Source organism: Bos indicus x Bos taurus, chromosome 10, assembly GCF_003369695.1.
Source record: "Bos indicus x Bos taurus breed Angus x Brahman F1 hybrid chromosome 10, Bos_hybrid_MaternalHap_v2.0, whole genome shotgun sequence".
Classification (NCBI taxonomy): Eukaryota; Metazoa; Chordata; class Mammalia; order Artiodactyla; family Bovidae; genus Bos; species Bos indicus x Bos taurus.
The window spans coordinates 65,835,081-65,853,025 of record NC_040085.1 but is presented as its reverse complement, the minus strand read 5'-3'; the positions used below and the strand labels follow the sequence as shown (position 1 = coordinate 65,853,025).

Below are 17,945 nucleotides of genomic sequence, written 5' to 3'. Positions count from 1 at the left end.
CAAAGAGTCAGACATGACTGAGTGACTAAGCACAGCACATGTATGGATGTGAGAGTTGGACCATAAAGAAAGTTGAGTGCTGAAGAATTGATGCTTTTGAACTGTGGTGTTGGAGAAGACTCTTGAGAGTCCCTTGGACTGCAAGGAGATCAAACCATTCAATTCTAAAGGAAATCAGTCCTGAATATTCATTGGAAGGACTGATGCTGAAGCTGAAATTCCAATACTTTGGCCACGTGATGCAAAGAACTGACTCACTGGAAAAGACCCTGATGCTGGGAAAGATAGAAGGCGGGAGGAGAAGGGGATGTCAGAGGATGATATGGTTGGATGGCATCACTGACTCAATGGACAAGAGTTTGAGTAAACTCTGGGAGTTGGTGATGGACAGGGAAGCCTGGTGTGCTGCAGTCCATGGGGTCACAAAGAGTCGGACCCGACTGAGCGACTGAACTGAACAGCAAAGGAGACTTCTGGATTTACCTAAGAATTTTCATCACTGGGGGCACTTGACAGGTTTTGCTCTCCCAGCATCTGACCATAACCTAAACCAAAATCTCACTTGCTAAAATGACAGCTAATTTAAGTTGTATTACCAAGTGTTTTTTCTTTGTCCAGAATGATGTCTCCATCTCGCTAAGATAGATTACTTTTGCAAAGAGGAGAAGTGGAGTTGGGAAATTACAGGTGACATTTAATTCTCTCAGCTTTCACTGCTGGAAAAAAAAAAAAAAAAAAGAATCTACACAGCCACCCACCATCCTCTTGTTGAAACTGATAAAGATAACATGCCATTTACTCCGGGATAAACACACAGGCCAGGCAGAAAATAGCTGTCTATCTAAGTGAAATCACAAGGACAGGATGCTCCTATTCTCATTTGACTAAAAACAGCTGGTCAGAGGACAACTGTAATCAGAGTCCCCGGGAGCTGTGACTCTGGCAGCTTGCCTGCTGCCCATTGAAGGGAGAGGGAGGTCAGGTCCGTCCAGTTTCCCTGTGCTGTGTGTGACTTGCCTCTACCCTAAAGGATGTTACCAGGGAGTGAACCCCTTTACAAGCTCATAATTCAATCCAGATGGGAAAAGTTTCCAGACCTTTCCATAAGTTTTCATCCTCCAGGAAGGGAATGTGTATCTCAGGGAATGAATGGCCTATTTCCCTCAAAGGCCAGGTCTCCACAGTCAAAGCAAAGAATTAGGGCAACTATCCAGATAATTCAGGCCACCCAAATCTACTCTGGCCTGAATCATTCAAGTTAAAAAGCAACTTTCTTTGCAGAGGCTGGCCCCTCATATAATTCAGAGGGCTCAAGAGCCCACAGCATTTTCTGCCCTGGGAAATCAGCAACATTGACTTCCCCAGATGAGCAAGAAGTGCGAGTATTAATGTGACCCACTTCTGTCTCCTGGTTCTTTCTGCCTGGATACATTATATTTTGCTTTCCATTCTAAATAGCACTTTCCTTTCCTGAGCTGCACTACCTGTGACCTGAGGGAGAAATAATAGTAAATAACAGGTGAGTTAGTAAGCAGGCAGGTGGTTTGGGCCTCTTGACTTGGAGCCTCAGAAATCTGAGGCTCCAGGATTCTATGTTTTGTTGTCTGTATTGGATAGAGACTGCCATTTTTACACTGAGAGTTTTATATATTTATTTATGTATGATTATTCATTTTGTTGTTGTTTAGTTGCTGAGTCATGTCCGTCTCTTTGCAACCCCATGGACTATAGCCCACCGGGCTCCTCTGTCCATGGGATTTCCCAGGCAAGAATACTGGAGTATGTTGCCATTTCCTTCTCCGTGAGATCTTCCTGACCCAGGGATCAAACCTACATCTCCTGCATTGGAAGGTGGATTCTTTATACCTCTGAGCCACTAGGGAAGGCCAATTATTCATTTATTTAAACAATATTTTGGGATCACGGGAAGGTGGTCTCACAGGATTCAAATTCCTCTCACTGTGGATAACTCTTATCTTGTACTTACTGTGGTCATATAGTGCCAAAGGGTTTTTTCTCAGTCTTCCTGCTTCACTCTCAGCTTGCAGCAGGCACTTTGCGTCCACTCCATAGAAGGAATCTCTCTTTGCTTCTCTGTCTCCCCCACCAATAGACTTTTTTTTTTCTTATTAATGGAGCAAAGCTTGTAGTAGTACAGGTGGGAATTCTCCTTGTGCAGCTTTGGTTTTAAGCAGGCCCTTTGTGCTTAAAATAAGGCTCTCTCAGTGTTCTTATTTCTGTCCCTCTTCAGCTGTCAAACTCTGCCTTGTATTTCTGGCAGTTCCTGAGAAGAATACAGTCCTCTCCCTCAACCACCCCTGCCCATGACAGCTGACCTCTGCGTTGTCTTGGTATAGGATCCTGGTCCCCAGTGGTCTTCTTGCCCTTCTAACCAGAGGCAGAGGACTCTTATTTCTACCCTCCTCCAGAGGCAATAGAGTTTTGCTTGAGTCCTGGCAGTGGGGAACCTTCCTGTCCCCTTCCCCAGTGAGGTAAGGTGTTTGTTTGCAGGAAAGAAGAATCTGTTGAAGTGGTTGTGTTTTATGTCTGCCCCACACTGGCAGGCAGTCACCATCTGCAAATCTGTGCCACCAAGTGAGGCTTCCATGGTCTCCTGCCCTTTTCAAGTCTTTCTTGTGAGCACTCAGTGGAGATCTATGGAGAAGAATGTTAAGGCCCTCCATGTCTGAAGCTCCTAGTTATTGAAAATTTATGCACTAGCCTACATTCAGCCTCCACAAATTTGCTAAAACTCTAGCTTATTTATTCTTTTATAGTGTCCATCTCTTCTTCCCATGCTCTGTCAAAAGTAAAAGAGTTTGTGTGTCCTGTATCTCCTTGGGGAAGACTTGACCCTCCTGAAATTCAACTCAGTTCATTGACTTATAACCTATGCTTTCTGATGGCCTTGAGAAAATTGATGACTTTGTAGATTATCCAAAATGTTCTCAGTGTTAGAATGGTAGTGATGTTCGCTTGAAACTTTCTTCCTAAGAAGCAGCAGCATTTGCTTCTTGATGATGATTATGATGAGTGACATTTGATGAGTCTGGCTCACCAACTCAGTCTCATTCCATAGGCATTTTATTTTTGTTCAGACTGAATGTGCTGCCCTTGGCCTCTTTCATGAGTGCTATTAGGAGAGAACTTTTAATTCTTCTGTGTCATCTCAGATTGTGAGGTAATACCCCAAGTTGTATAAAGCAGATTATGTTTTTAGAGTAATAGTACATTTGTTTATGCTGTCAAGTCATGATTCAGTTGACCTCATTGGAAAGAATTATTACATTTTTAGAAAATTCAGATACATCAGTAGCTTAAAATGTTTGGGAATTGTTTTTCAAGTGATCTTGGCAAATCATTGGCTGTTATTGGGGAGCTGAGGATGCTTTGCTGTTGTCATTTTGGGTCACTTTTTAAGTCCTCAGTATTTGAAATGCTTTATCTGTACAGTTATTAATTTCAGCGTTGTTGAAGACAGAATAATTCCCCCCTCCTTCAAAGTTGTCTATGTCCTAATTCCTAAAATCTGTAAATATGTAGCTCGTACCCCTTGTAGCTCAGTTGGTAAAGAATCTGCCTGCAGTTGGAGGAGCAAGGTCGTGAGGCAAGGAGCGGTAGGTTTGCAGCCGCCATTTCTTCCGCCTCCGGTCTCTGGATCTTTCGTAGAGCGTCCAACAGCGCTATGTTGGGACAGAGCATCCGGAGGTTCACAACCTCAGTGGTTCGTCGGAGCCACTATGAGGAGGGTCCAGGGAAGAATATACCATTTTCAGTGGAAAACAAGTGGAGATTACTAGCTATGATGACTTTGTTCTTTGGGTCTGGATTTGCTGCACCTTTCTTTATAGTAAGACACCAACTGCTTAAAAAGTAATCCATGAGACAGATAGGAAGAGGAGCATATTAAGAGGTGCAGTCTCTTAAAAGGATCAATCCCTTGAATTCAGCATTCTAGATATGTTTGTAAATAAACTTATAGCATAAAAAAAAAAAAAAAGAATCTGCCTGCAATGCAGGAGACCTGGGTTCAATTCCTGGGTCAGAAAGATCCCCTGGAGAAGGAAATGGCAACCCACTCCAGTATTCTCATCTAAGAAATCCCATGGACAGAGGAGCCTGGTGGGCTACAGTCCATGGGGTTGCAAGAGTTGGACATGACTTAGCGACTAAACTACCACCTTCAAAGTTGTCCATGTCCTAATTCCTAAAACCTGTAAACATGTTACCTTATATAACAAAAGGGACTTTCAGATGTGATTAAGTTAAGGACATTAAAATGGGGAGATTATCCAGGTGGGCCCAGTGTAATCACAAAAGTCCTGATAAGAGAGAGGCAAGAGGATCAGAGTCAAAGAAGGAGATGTGATGATGGAAACAGGGTCATAATCAGAGAGGGAGATGGAAGATGCTGCCCACTATGAAGATGGAGTATGGGGCTGTAGGCTGAGGAAAATAGGCAGCCCCCTCCTGAAGGTAGAAAAGACGAGGAAGCTGGCTCTTTCCTAGAGCCTCCAGAGAGAACCTTTCCCTGCCAGTATCTTGATTTAGAGACTTTGACCTGCATAACTGTAAGGTAATAAATTCATGTTGTTTAAGCCACTAAGTTTGTGGTAATTTGTTGTAGCAGTAATAGAAAGTCCATATAAATTTTGAAAAGCTAACATCCAATTTGCCATCATAGCATGAGAAAATAAATTACCCAGTGGGTGTGACCTCCTCTTTTGGCTATGCCATGCAGCGTGTGGGATCTTAGTTCCCTGACCAGAGATTGATTGAACCCAGGCTCCTTGCAGTGGATGTGTGGAGGTGTAACCCCTGGGCTGCAAGGGAATTCCCCTGGATGTGACCATTTTAAAGAATATCAGTCAAGTGAACATTTAGTTGGTAATCTTGAAATGGGTCCTTTATAATATCACTTAAAAAGTTGTAATGAATTTTGTCGTATGATTTTAGCAGCTATAAATTAATGCTAAATGATCCATTTTAACAGAAGGAGGAGAGTCATTTTAAGAGTCATTATTTTTAGTGGCCTTTCCTGGGAAAGTGGATACTAAACCCTTTATTCCAGAGATTTACTATGATGCCCTGTCTTATCATGGATAATAAAAGATGACATCCTATTTGTATAATGGAGAACATATTTTGTTTTTTTCTGGCTTAATATTTAATACACTGTCTCTTCACTTTGGTTGTGATGGCCGTGATGAGTTATGCCCTCCCTCAAAGCTGAGCCATTATCATTTGTAGTAGCAACAGTAACAACAGCAGCAGCAGCAACAATGCTGCTGCTGCTGCTGCTGCTAAGTCGCTTCGGTCGTGTCCGACTCTGTGCGACCCCAGAGACGGCAGCCCACCAGGCTCCCCCGTCCCCGGGATTCTCCAGGCAAGAACACTGGAGTGGGTCGCCATTTCCTTCTCCAATGCATGCAAGTGAAAAGTTTAAGTGAAGTCGCTCAGTCGTGTCCGACTCTCAGCGACCTCATGGACTGCAGCCCACTAGGCTCCTCCATCCATGGGATTTTCCAGGCAAGAGTACTGGAGTGGGGTGCCATTGCCTTCTCCGAACAACAACAATAATGATAATAATAATAGGTTTCCATTTATTATAGGCCATATACTCTGTTAGGCACTTACATTTATCTCATATAATCTTTATAACTTTAGCAGTAAGTTTTCTTGTCCCTATTTTACAGGTAATTGAAGCTCAGGAGCCTGATGTAACTTGTCCAGTGTCATACTGGACATTGGAAGAGCTAGATTTGAATTAAAGGACATGTGCTTCCTGATTGTCATCACTATAAAACCCTGCTCCTCAACAGTGTTAACAGGGACAGCACTAGGCAAAAATAATGAAAAGGCAGAATTTTATCTTTAATATGCCTCCAGTGCCCCCGCTCCCCTGTAAGGAATGTCTAATGTCTTAAAGCAAAGAAATGGCTCTAATCATGGGCAGATAGTTGACGGCATTCAGACCTTATCTCTATGGTTATGCCACATAGGTAGCCACCAGTTTTGCTATGCCGAGAAGTATCCCGGGTTGTTATTCTCATGAAATAGTAGGTTCTGGTTACTGGCTGCACAATGGACTTTTGAATAGCCAAAAAGAAAGGTCTCTTTACAGCTTCATAAGAGGGAAGACTGCCGGATGTTGCACAACCTTATCTGAATCAGGATCCACTGGTTCCCACTGTAATGCCTTGCAATGTTGATGTTTAGATGGCACAGCAGGCTGCATTACCAGTACGAATAGTCCTTTTGAATTAGGGAACCCAAGGTGATTGTTCATCAAGGGGATTTTCCCCATAGTAGTATATCACTGTCATATATTCTCTGTGCTTATAGAAGTTGTTCAGAAAATGGTGCAGAGTAGTGGTGATGAAGATTTATTTCATGTTTAGCAATAATTTGTTACACGGAATAAGAATTTCAAATGGCTTGTCCATAATCACTAAATCTTCCGAATAGTTATCTGTGGAAGCCAAAAACCAAAAGTTATTCCAAAAAATGATGGGCAGGGGGAGATGTTCAAAGAATTCAAGCAATTGCCTTAGAATGGGATGGAGTTATTCATAGATTACAATGATTTTCATTGAGTTCCTTTACAAATTTAACACATTTGAAACTTTACTCTTTCACTCAGACTAGTTATCTTGGACAAGGCACTGTTCTAGGCATAGAAGATATGAAGATGGACAGGATAAAATCACTGTCCCCCAGGAGCCCACATTCTAGTGCATGAAAGAGGTCAGTAAATTGACAGTGAGAAATAATGTGATGGATGCAGCCAGAGAATGATTTCTTTGGAGAGAACTAGGAGGAGTAACTAATAGTGTTTAAAGATGCTGGGGGAAAATTTCTTTGTAAGGGAGGTAAAACCTAAGCTGAATGTTGAAGAATGAGTAGTTAAACAGTGAGACCAGGCTGAGGTGGGAGTTTCTATAAAGGTACAGAGACATGAAACAGCATAAGATGTTTTTGTGGCTACGAGAACTGATGTAAGGTTAGGGTATAAGGTGATACAGGGACGTGCCAAGTTAGCAAGAGACAGGACATTATTAAACTCCTGTGTGTTTTGCCAAGAAATACGGGTATTTCCTGTAAGCACTGGGGACACTGAAGTTTTAAACAACAATAAAAAATGACACGAACAGTGCATTATTGATCCACAGTATTGCCTATAATATCCATCTGAACACGTCACAGCGTTGTTGGTTTCTTGTCTCATTCTTCTTTATCTGTCCCTCACATAGTATTTGGGACATAGTTTGTGATTCTACATGATTTTTGGATTGATGTGGATTATTTAACAATTACATTTATTCAGTTCAGTTCAGTCGCTCAGTTGTGTTGGACTCTTTGCGACCCCATGGACTGCAGCACATCAGGCTTCCCTGTCCATCACCAACTCCCGGAGCCTGCTCAAACTCATGTCCATTGAGTTGGTGATGACATCCAACCATCTCATCCTCTGTCATCCCCTTCTCCTCCCACCTTCAATGTTTCCCAGGATCAGGATCTTTTCCAATGAGTCAGTTCTTCACATAAGGTAGCCCAAGTATTGGAATTTCAGCTTCAGCATCAGTCCTTCCAATGAATATTCAGGACTGATTTCCTTTAGGACTGACTGGTTTGATCTCCTTGCAGACCAAGGGACTCTCAAGAGTCTTCTCCAACACCACAGTTCAAAAGCTTCAGTTCTTCAGCGCTGAGCTTTCTTTATAGTCCAACTCTCACATCCAAACATGACTACTGGAAAAACCGTAGCTTTGACTAAATGGACTTTTGTTGGCACAGTGATGTCTCTGCTTTTTGATATGTTCTCTAGGTTGGTCATAGCTTTTCTTCTAAGGACCAAGTATCTTTTAATTTCATGGCTGCAGTCACCATCTGCAGTGATTTTGGAGCCCCCCAAAATAAAGTCCTCACTGTTCCATTATTATCCCATCTATTTGCCATGAAGTGATGAGACCGGATGCCATGATCTTAGCTTTCTGAATGTTGAGTTTTAAGCCTACTTTTTCACTCTCCTCTTTCCTTTCATCACGAGGCTCTTTAGTTCTTCTTCAATTTCTGCCATAAGGGTGGTGTCATCTGCAAATCTGAGGTTATTGATATTTCTCTTGGCAATCTTGATTCCAGCTAGTGCTTCATCCAGCCTGGCATTTTGCATGATGTACTCTGCATGTAAGTTAAATAAGCAGGGTGACAGTATACAGCCTTGAAGTACGCCTTTCCCCATTTGGAACCAGTCTGTGGTTCCATGTCCAGTTCTAACTGTTTCTTGACCTGCATACAGATTTCTCAGGAGGCAGGTCAGAGATGGTCTGGTCATTCCCATTTCTTTAAGAATTTTCCATAGTTTGTTGTGATCCACATAGTCAAAGGCCTTGGTGTAGTCAATAAAGCAGAAGTAGATTTTTTTTGGAACTCTCATGCTTTTTTGATGATCCAGCCGATGATGGCAATTTGATCTCTGGTTCCTCTGCCTTTTCTAAATTCAGCTTGAATATCTGGAAGTTCATGGTTCATATACTGTTGAAGCCTGGCTTGGAGAATTTTGAGTGTTACTTTGCTAGTGTGTGAGATGAGTGTGATTGTGCTGTAGTTTGAACTTTCTTTGGCATTGCCTTTCTTAGGGATTGGAATGAAAACTGACCTTTTCCAGTCCTGTCACCACTGCTGAGTTTTCCAAATTTGCTGGCATATTGAGTGCAGCACTTGCACAGCATCATCTTTCAGGATTTGAAATAGCTCAATTGAAATTCCATCACCTCCACTAGCTTTGTTCATAGTGATGCTTCCTAAGGCCCACTTGACTTCACATTCCAGGATATCTGGCTCTAGGTGAGTGATCACACCATCGTGGTTATCTGGGTCATGAAGATCTTTTTTGTATACTTCTTCTGTATATTCTTGCCACCTCTTCTTAATATCTTCTGCTTCTGTTAGGTCCATACCATTTTTGCCCTTAATTGCGCCCATTTTTGCATGAAGTGTTCCCTTGGTATCTCTAATTTTCTTGAAGAGATCTCTAGTCTTTCCCGTTCTATTGTTTTCCTATATTTCTTTGCATTGATCCCTGAGGGAGGCTTTATCTCTCCTTGCTATTCTTTGGAACTCTGCATTCAGATGGGTATATCTTTCCTTTTCTCCTTTGCCTTTCACTTTTCTTTTCTCAGCTATTTGTAAGGCCTCCTCAGACAACCATCTTGCCTTTTTGCATTTCTTTTTCTTGGGGATGGTCTTGATCACTGCCTCCTGTACAATGTCATGAACCTCCATCCATAGTTCATCAGACACTCTGTCTTTCAGATCTAATTCCTTGAATCTATTTGTCACTTCCACTGTATAATTGTAAGGGATTTGATTTAGGTCATACCTGAATGGTCTAGTGGTTTTCCCTACTTTCTTCAATTTCAGTCTGAATTTGGCAACAAGGAGTTTATGATCTGAGCCACAGTCAGCTCCTGGTCTTGTTTTTGCTGACTGAATAGAGCTTCTCCATGTTTGGCTGCAAGGAATATAATCAATCTGATTTCAGTATTGAACCTCTGGTGATGTCCATCTGTAGAGTCTTCTCTTGTGTTGTTGGAAGAGGGTATTTGCTATGACCAGTATGTTCTCTTGGCAAAACTCTGTTAGCGTTTGACCTGCTTCATTTTGTACTCCAAGGCCAAATTTGCCTGTTATTCCAGGTATCTCTTGACTTCCTATTTTTGCATTCTGGTCCCCTATAATGAAAAGGACATCTTTTTTGGATGTTAGTTCTAAAAGGTCTTGTAGGTCTACATAGAACCGTTCAACTTCAGCTTCTTCAGCGTCACTGGTTGGGGCATAGACTTGGGTTACTGTGATATTGAATGGTTTGCCTTGGAAATGAACAGAGATCATTCCATTATTTTTGAGATTGCATCCAAGTACTGCATTTCAGACTCTTTTGTTGATTATGATGGCTACTCCATTTCTTCTAAGGGATTCTTGCCCATAGTAGTAGATATAATGGTCATCTGAGTTAAATTCACCCATTCTAGTCCATTCTAGTTCACTTATTCCTAAAATGTTGATGTTTACTCTTGCCATCTCCTGTTTGACACTTCCAATTTGCCTAGATTCATGGACCTAACATTCCAGGTTCCTATGCAATATTTTTCTTTACATCATCGGACTTTACTTCCATCACCAGTCAAATCCACAACTTGGTGTTGTTTTTGCTTTGGCTCTGTTTCTTCATTCTTTCTGGAGTTATTTCTCCACTGATCTCTGGTAGCATATTGGACACCTACCGACCTGGGAAGTTCATCTTCCAGTGTCCTATCTTTTTGCCTTTTCATACTGTTCGTGGGTTCTTAAGGCAAGAATACTGAAGTGGTTTGCCATTCCCTTCTCCAGTGGACCACATTCTGTCAGACCTCTCCACCATGACCCGTCTGTCTTGGGTGGCCCTAGATGGCATGGCTCATAGTTCCATTGAGTTAGACCAAGGTTGTGGTCCATATGGTCTTTTCTTTTTCCCAAGTATGTATTATCTTCCTGAGTAGAACTCCTACTGGGGCATTGGAATGAAAACAAACACATCTTCAGTGACATTAGTTAGCAACAATTACATGTACATGCAACTAAATCTTTCAGTCCACATAAACTATGTGCTGTATATATACCACCAAATATCAGTGTCCTGGTTTGGGCCTTTATCTTTCAGGGAACACTCTAATGAGATGTTTATTTCAAAACTCTGCAAGTGAATGCATCTTCTTAAGCACTGGGAAGTTATTCACAGTAGACTACATAGATGAACACTAACAGATAATGCAAACAGACAGATTTTATGTACTGGAACAAGTTCAGAATTCTAGCTAAGTTTACCATTGTCTATAACAGGGGTCCTCAACCTCTGGGCCATGGACCAGTACCTCCTATCGGATCAGTGGTGGCAGTAGTTTAGAAATAAAGTATACAATAAATGTAATGTACTTGAATCATCCTGAAACCATCCCCCCCAACCCCTGGTCCATGGGAAAAATTGTCTGCCATGAAATTGATCCCTAGTGCCAAAAAGGTTAGGGACCACTGATCTATAACATTTATTTATAAATCTGGTTATTTGTAAACAGTTCCAAAAGCAAATCATTCTCTCATTAATTGGCCATAGGATAAACCCCCCACACTGGCTATGCTATGACTTAAAAAAAAAAAAATTAAATGTCATTAAATGAAAACAATTTAGATTAATTCCAGTTTGTCCTATCAAATATTAAAATTAGTTACTGAATATTGAAATCAGCCAGAGTTTGAACTTTAGTTGGTACGCACACAAACATACACACAATATGGAATTATCTTCATGTAGAACTCAGCAGATGGGACTGAGGCTGTTAGACTGGGGTCGGTTTAAACGAACAAATGGAAATGATTTGGTAGATCATAGAAGACCGATTATTTTACCCATAAGGGACAAACTGTGGTAAAGGTCAGAATGAAGAACTGCCGGGTTTCCCGCAGTATTCATTCTTTTCTTCCCTCATAGTGGAAGACATTTTAGCTGGACGTATGGCTGCCCAGACAAAGACTACATATCTCAGTCTTTGTTGTGGCTAAATGTGACTGTACAGCCATGTTCTGATCAATAGAATGTGACTATGAGTGGTATTTGCTACAGTTACTGACACCCTTGAATCAATTCCTATCAAGAGTCGTTCTTGGCAATAGAAAAAGACTGAGATCATTTCAGAAGCAAAGGAAAGCTTTATTCTTTGATCAAAGAGTAGAGAAGTGGGAGCTGTGCTCTGGAGTCCACGATCTCACAACAGGCTGTGGATGAGGCCACTTTATAGGGTTCTTGTCAGTGGGTGGGGAACAGAGTTCTTACAGGGGGGCTGCAGCTACACTGCTCAAGTTCCAGATCGCAGTGCTGGGCACAGTGTCTTCACAGGAGCTGGAGCTCGTGTCCTGGAGTTGAAGTGTAAGCACAGTCATGTTGCACCAGGAACTCTGGTCTGAAGTACTGGGGGCCCATGGCATCCTCTGAGCAAGGAAAACTAAATGAAGCACAAAGGAAAAGAAAATTGAAAAGGTTAGACTTTATTTTATTACTCAGATTCTGTTTTTTCCTAGGACTTGCTAATAGACTTTGCCAGTGGGACTATCTCTGAATTGTGCCCTTAAAAATATACCCCTTCTTTCCTCTTTTTCTCTCTTGCTCATCCTTCATCCAGGAACATAGGCTTGGTGGTAAGTCACCTTCACCACACAGATGACACCACATCCTAGATAGACAGGGCAACAAGATTAAAAGAACCTGGGTCCCAACACCATGAGGCTGCTATATTGATCCTGGACTAAGCCATTGTTATTTTGAATCTTTTTATAACAACCAAAACTTTGTACTACTACATCTGTGAAGCAGTAGGAACATGTATCACTCAAGTGCCTTTGTGTTGCAGATCTAGACTGTCAATCTAGTCTGTCTAAATTGTCAGAACAATATATCAATGTCAGTGTCAGAACAAGTCAATCTAGACTGTCAGAACAATAAGGAAGTCTTTTGACTGATGAAACTGGAAGCTAGAGGTAGGCAGGCTTCAGTTCAGTTGCTCAGTCACGTCTGACTCTTTGCGATCCCACGGACTACAGCACACCAGGCTTCCCTGTCCATCACCAACTCCCGGAGCTTGCTCAGACTCATGCCCATTGAGTCGGTGATGCCATCCAAGGATCTCATCCTGTGTCATCCCCTTTTCCTCCCTCCTTCAATCTTTCCCAGCAACGGAGTCTTTTCCAATGAGTCAGTTCTTTGCATCAGGTGGCCAAAGTATTGGAGTTTCAGCTTCAGCATCAGTCCTTCCCATTCAGTGGTGATTCAGTACCATGGCTTATGATACTTTCAGGGCTGTGATGCTTTTGTCCATAATTCTTTCCATCTGTCTTCTTCTGTAAGTCAACAAGATATTGCTAGCAGTTCTTAGGGCTACATGTATTTGTTAACATCCAAAAGTGGAATGGGATGCAGTGGGATGAGAAGAGCTTCTTGTTCCTCCATCAATGAACAAAGAAATTGAGTTTCATTTTGACTGGGAAAATTTTAGGTTACATGTCTATACCTGAGTTAGTCACTGTGGCCATGATAATTCTATATACCTATTGACTTATCTTTGAGTTATCAAGAACTGTGGTATACCATTCTGGGTAGCTTCAGTCATTGAGCATCTGTGAGCCTGGAGGAAGGGTCAGTCTAACTCAGGACCCTGGTTGCTGGTCAGTGCTGTTCTGGGGAGGCATCTAGACAATATCCAGTACTAAAGGTGGGCAGACCTAAGGAGAGCGAGGGGGGCTTATGTGGCTTGGAGTGGGTACAAACCTTGTGGTGGTGGTGTTCAGTCGCTAAGTCGTTTCTGACTCTTTCCAACCCCATGAACTGCAACATGCCAGACCTCCTTGGCCTTCATTATCTTCTGGAGTTTGCTCAAACTCCTGTCCACTGAGTCAGTGATGCCATTCAACTATCTCATCCTCTGTTGCCCCCTTGCCCACTTGTCTTCAACCTTTCCCAGCATCAGGGTCTTTTTCAAGGGTCTTTGCATCAAAGTACTGAGCTTCAGCTTCAGTGTCATCCTTCCAGTGAGTATTGGGTTAATTTCCTTTAGGATTGACTGGTTGTATAAAGTTGGGTGGGGCTCCTACAGAATGTGTTTGCAACTTATGATCAGGATTTTGTTTATAACATGGGCATTTGGGCTGAGTCTAAAGCAGGGCTCAAAGAAGGTGATTTTTGAGTATAGCACACCAGCAAGTGTAAATCAATATAATGACCCCTAAGAAATTCTAAGGGAATGAATGTCTCGGTAGATTTTTTTATCTTATTACTCTGTGTGGTGTTTGTATAATCCTGAAAAATTAGTGGTGTTTTTGTAAATTCCCTGTTAAAAGGTCCTGGGCACAGGGAATAAAACTTATGTGATTAAAAACATACCCACACACTTACATACAGTAATCAGTCTCTTACTAGATTTCTAAGGTTAGGAATTGATTTTTGTTGTTGATGTTGCTCTTGTTTTGATTTTGGCCTAAATTATCCAGATAGTTGACACAGCCATCTACTTTTTCTTGGCTGAATAGACATGAAATGGAGCCTGCTGCTTCTGTACTTAAGAAAGAAGGGTTGCATTTATAGTTTAACCCACCTTTGATTCTAAGAGCAGGTGAAAGTAAAGGTGGAGAGATAATTTACATGTCCTGAACCTGTCACTTGGCAGGAGGAGTAAAACTGAAAAGTCAGGTTTCTGTAGGGAAAGAGATCTTAGGAATATTTACAAAAGAAGACAAGATAGCAACTGCCTTAGTTTCACCAGGAAATTTAAACTAGAATCAACAACACTCTTTATGGTTCAGTTCTAAAAAGAGGAATCGAAATCCCCCATTTCATGCTTCTTATATAAATACCTGAAACTTACCTGATTAAATATGTTCAGTTCTCCATTTGGTTTTCATGTTTACTTACACTTGTACACACATACATGCAAATATATATGTGTGTGTGTGTGTGTATAGATAGATAGATAGATGGATCTTACTTCAGAGATCTTTTTTCTCCTCAGGTTTAACTGATAGTCTTTTATGTTTTCATTGTTGAAGAGTAAAACTTACTTAGAGTTACTTGGAGAGGAGAATCTCTGATCTATATAGCCTTAACTCTACTTCCAGGAGAAGATGGTAGAGTGAAGTCAGTCACAGAATCTCCCTCTCCCAAAAGCCAATGGCATTCAAAAAGATCAAATACAATTAAAAACCAGCAAAAGGTATGACCCTATTGACCGTAGCCTGCTAGGCTCCTCCATCCATGGAATTCTCCAGGCAAACATGTTGTTCAGTTGCTAAGTCACGTATGACTATTTGAGACCCCATGAGCTGCAGCACACCAGGCTTCCGTGTCCTTCACCATCTCCTGGAGTTTGCTCGGACTCATGCCCATTGAGTTTGTGATGCCATCCAACCATCTCATCCTGTCATCCCCTTCTCTTCCTGCCCTCTCTCTTTCCCAGCATCAGGGTCTTTTCCAGTGAGTCGGCTCTTCATTTCTGGTAGCCAAAGTATTGGAGTTTCAATTTCAGCATTAGTTCTTCCAATTAATATTCAGGGTTGATTTCCTTTAGGATTGACTGGTTTGATACTGGAGTGTAAGCCATTCCCTTCTCCAGGGAATCGAACCCAAGTCTCCTACATTGGCAGGCAGATTCTTTACCATCTGAGCCACCAGGGAAGCCTCCAAAATATGCTGTCTGTCATCATATAAAGGCAGAGGTACAGCTCCCTATGGGGCTTCCCTGATGGCTCAGTGGTAAAGAACACACCTGCCAATGCAAGAGATGCAAGAGATGCGGGTTCGATCCCTGGGTAGGGAAGATTCCCTGGAGAAGGAAATGGCAACCCACTCCAGTGTTCTTTCCCAGGAAATCCTATGGACAGGGGAGCCTGGCTACAGTCCATGGGGTCACAAAAGAAACGACTTAGTGACTAAAATAACAGCTTCCTATAGTGTAACAGCTGGGGAAAAAAAGAAGCACAAGACTCCAGGAAACTTCATGTCTCCTAATTTCATTCCTTTACTTCCCATTCCCCCTGAGGGAATAGAATGTGAATGGACTAAGTCCTAAGAAGTCTCTCTAATACTCTTCAGTTTACTTAGAAGCCCTGAGAGAAAATTTGAAAAGCCCTCTATACGCCATCAGTGTCTCACCAAAGAGAGAAAACACATCAATACTAACCTTTATGAAACCCATCAAGTGGAAGAAAAGCTGAGAGGGAATGAGGAGTGACTGTAATTACCCTGAGCAAATTATCTCCAGCATTAACAGTGATTTAGCCAACTGGAGGATGAAGGGTAAAGTAAATATGGAAAGCAGGAGGGCAGAGGAACAGGTATAGGGAGGGTCCCATTATTAGACCACAAGAGATACTAATGTGGCCAGTATGCTTTTCTTTGGCTTCTGTTAGCTGGGAAGAGAGTGGGATCCACTATTGGGAAAAAGAAAGTGATGCTGAGAAGGTAGATACTGGGTCTAAATGAAGTTTCCTTGGCTCTGCCTTTTTGGTAAACTGGGAAAAAGTATAATGTCCCTTGGCATAGGGTGAATTAGAAAGTGTACCCCCAGATGTTAGTCCTTTATTTATTCTGAGCAGAGATTTGAAAGCAGCAGGCAGGCCAACTAGCTAAACTTCCGATAGGCCCAGCTGAACTCACTCCTGGATAGAAACTGAACTTCATAAATCTCTGACTGAAAATAAAAGGAGAAGATGAAGACGGGTCAGATAATATGGAGGAAAGCCAAGACACAATTATACTTTCTTGACAGAGGACTGTTCAGGTTCAACATGAGCAAGGTGAAAGCAAATGCAAGGAAACTGGGCAAGGGAAAAGAAGAAGAAAACAAAGGAGAGTTGGATAGAATACCAACATGAGGGTGAGAATTTGTTTGCTGTGAAATGGAAACATGTGATCTGAATGTTGCTTTTTTGTATAAAGACCTTTTAAAAGCTTGAATTCAATGAAAAGGGAAACAAAGACAAGTTGATACAGCTACAGAATGAGATAAGGAAATGTCAGAGTCAAAAGGAAATTGAGGGGCTGAAACCTTGCTGTTATCCCAGTGACAAATAATTTAGAAAACAGTTGACAGAAGACAGTCATGGATAAAACCTGCAATAATGACATAGAGGGAAGGTTTGAAACAGTAAGTTCAGCTCAGTTCAGTTCAGCTGCTCAGTCGTGTCGGACACTTTCCGACCCCATAAATTGCAGCACACCAGGTCTCCCTGTCCACCACCAACTCCCGGAGTTCACTCAGACTCACGTCCATCAAGTTGGTGATGCCATAGTAGTTGTAAAGGGAAAGATACAGATTTAAATATTGGTAGGGTGATTTAAACACTGCCAAGGAAAATTGATAAACTAAGTTAGAAATAGTACAAAAGGGACAGAAAAAATACTAAAAGAAATTACCACTCTCCCAATTCTGAAATAACTGGTTCTCTAGATCAAAAGAACATACTGTGTTCCAGTAAAAATTGATACAGAAACATCAATACCATTACATCCATTCTCTGATTAAACTTTGAAGCTAGAGAATGAATTCTGCAAGCATCTTCTTCATGCATAAAAACAAATCACCTAAAAGTAGGAAAAATCAGACTCATCTCATAATTCTCCAAGGCAGTAATCAAAGCCAAGGGAAAGTGGAGCAAAGTGTGCAAAGTTTTGAAGAAAAAGAGTGATTTGAGAATTTAATGTAATTATTAGTTTAAAATTTAATTATAAAACAGCAAAAAAGAAAATCTATTGTAGCCACTCAGAAATAACTACTATTAATTTTTTTCACATTCCTATTACTTTTTCCTAAGTGTGTATGTATATCAGACATAATGAATGACTATGTTGTTATCATTTAAAATAATATGATAGCTGGTAAGTTAAATGTTACAAGACACATATCTAGACTCTAAGTTTAGTATGTGTATCATCCCAGTTTCCATTTTATAATTTATGTGTGTACCTATAAAAACCATACAATCTTTTTGTGTTTTCTTTTATGTATAATAATAGTATGACTCTGTATGCATCATTTTCAACTTGATTCATTTTTTAACAATTTTAGATCAATCTTCATTAACAATGTTCCTTATTCTTTTTAACTTACATATTTTCTTATATTGTTATAGATATTTAAATTGTTTCCAATTGTCTTAGTTTAACAAATAAAGTGGCATTAGACATCCTTAGGTGTCTATGCACAAATGTGACCGTTTCGCTAGGGTAAATATTAGAATTTCTGAGTTGGCAGGTTTGGTATATTTTTAGTGTGTTCTAAGCATGTTACCCAGCCAAATTGTTGTTGAAGTCCAAGGCCAACAGGGTATTTTAAAACATGCAAGAACTCCAGCATATACTTTCT

At 41.1% G+C, this 17,945-nt stretch overlaps 2 protein-coding genes across 2 annotated transcripts in view; both read left to right on the top strand.

Annotated features, from left to right (window-relative positions):
* The window catches only part of RTN1 (reticulon 1), a 243,951-nt gene that overhangs the window by 58,775 nt on the left and 167,231 nt on the right, over nucleotides 1–17,945 (top strand). The gene's annotated exons all lie outside the window — the stretch shown is intronic.
* LOC113900450 (cytochrome c oxidase subunit 7C, mitochondrial) lies at nucleotides 3,586–4,003 on the top strand. Its single transcript, XM_027554239.1, has one exon. It carries the CDS (start codon nucleotides 3,686–3,688, stop codon nucleotides 3,875–3,877), a length of 192 nt encoding a protein of 63 aa, XP_027410040.1. The 5' UTR covers nucleotides 3,586–3,685; the 3' UTR covers nucleotides 3,878–4,003.

What these genes read in the sequence shown, in the direction of transcription:
- LOC113900450 (XM_027554239.1), top strand. Translation starts at nt 3,686, where the DNA reads ATGTTGGGACAGAGCATCCGGAGGTTCACAACCTCAGTGGTTCGTCGG.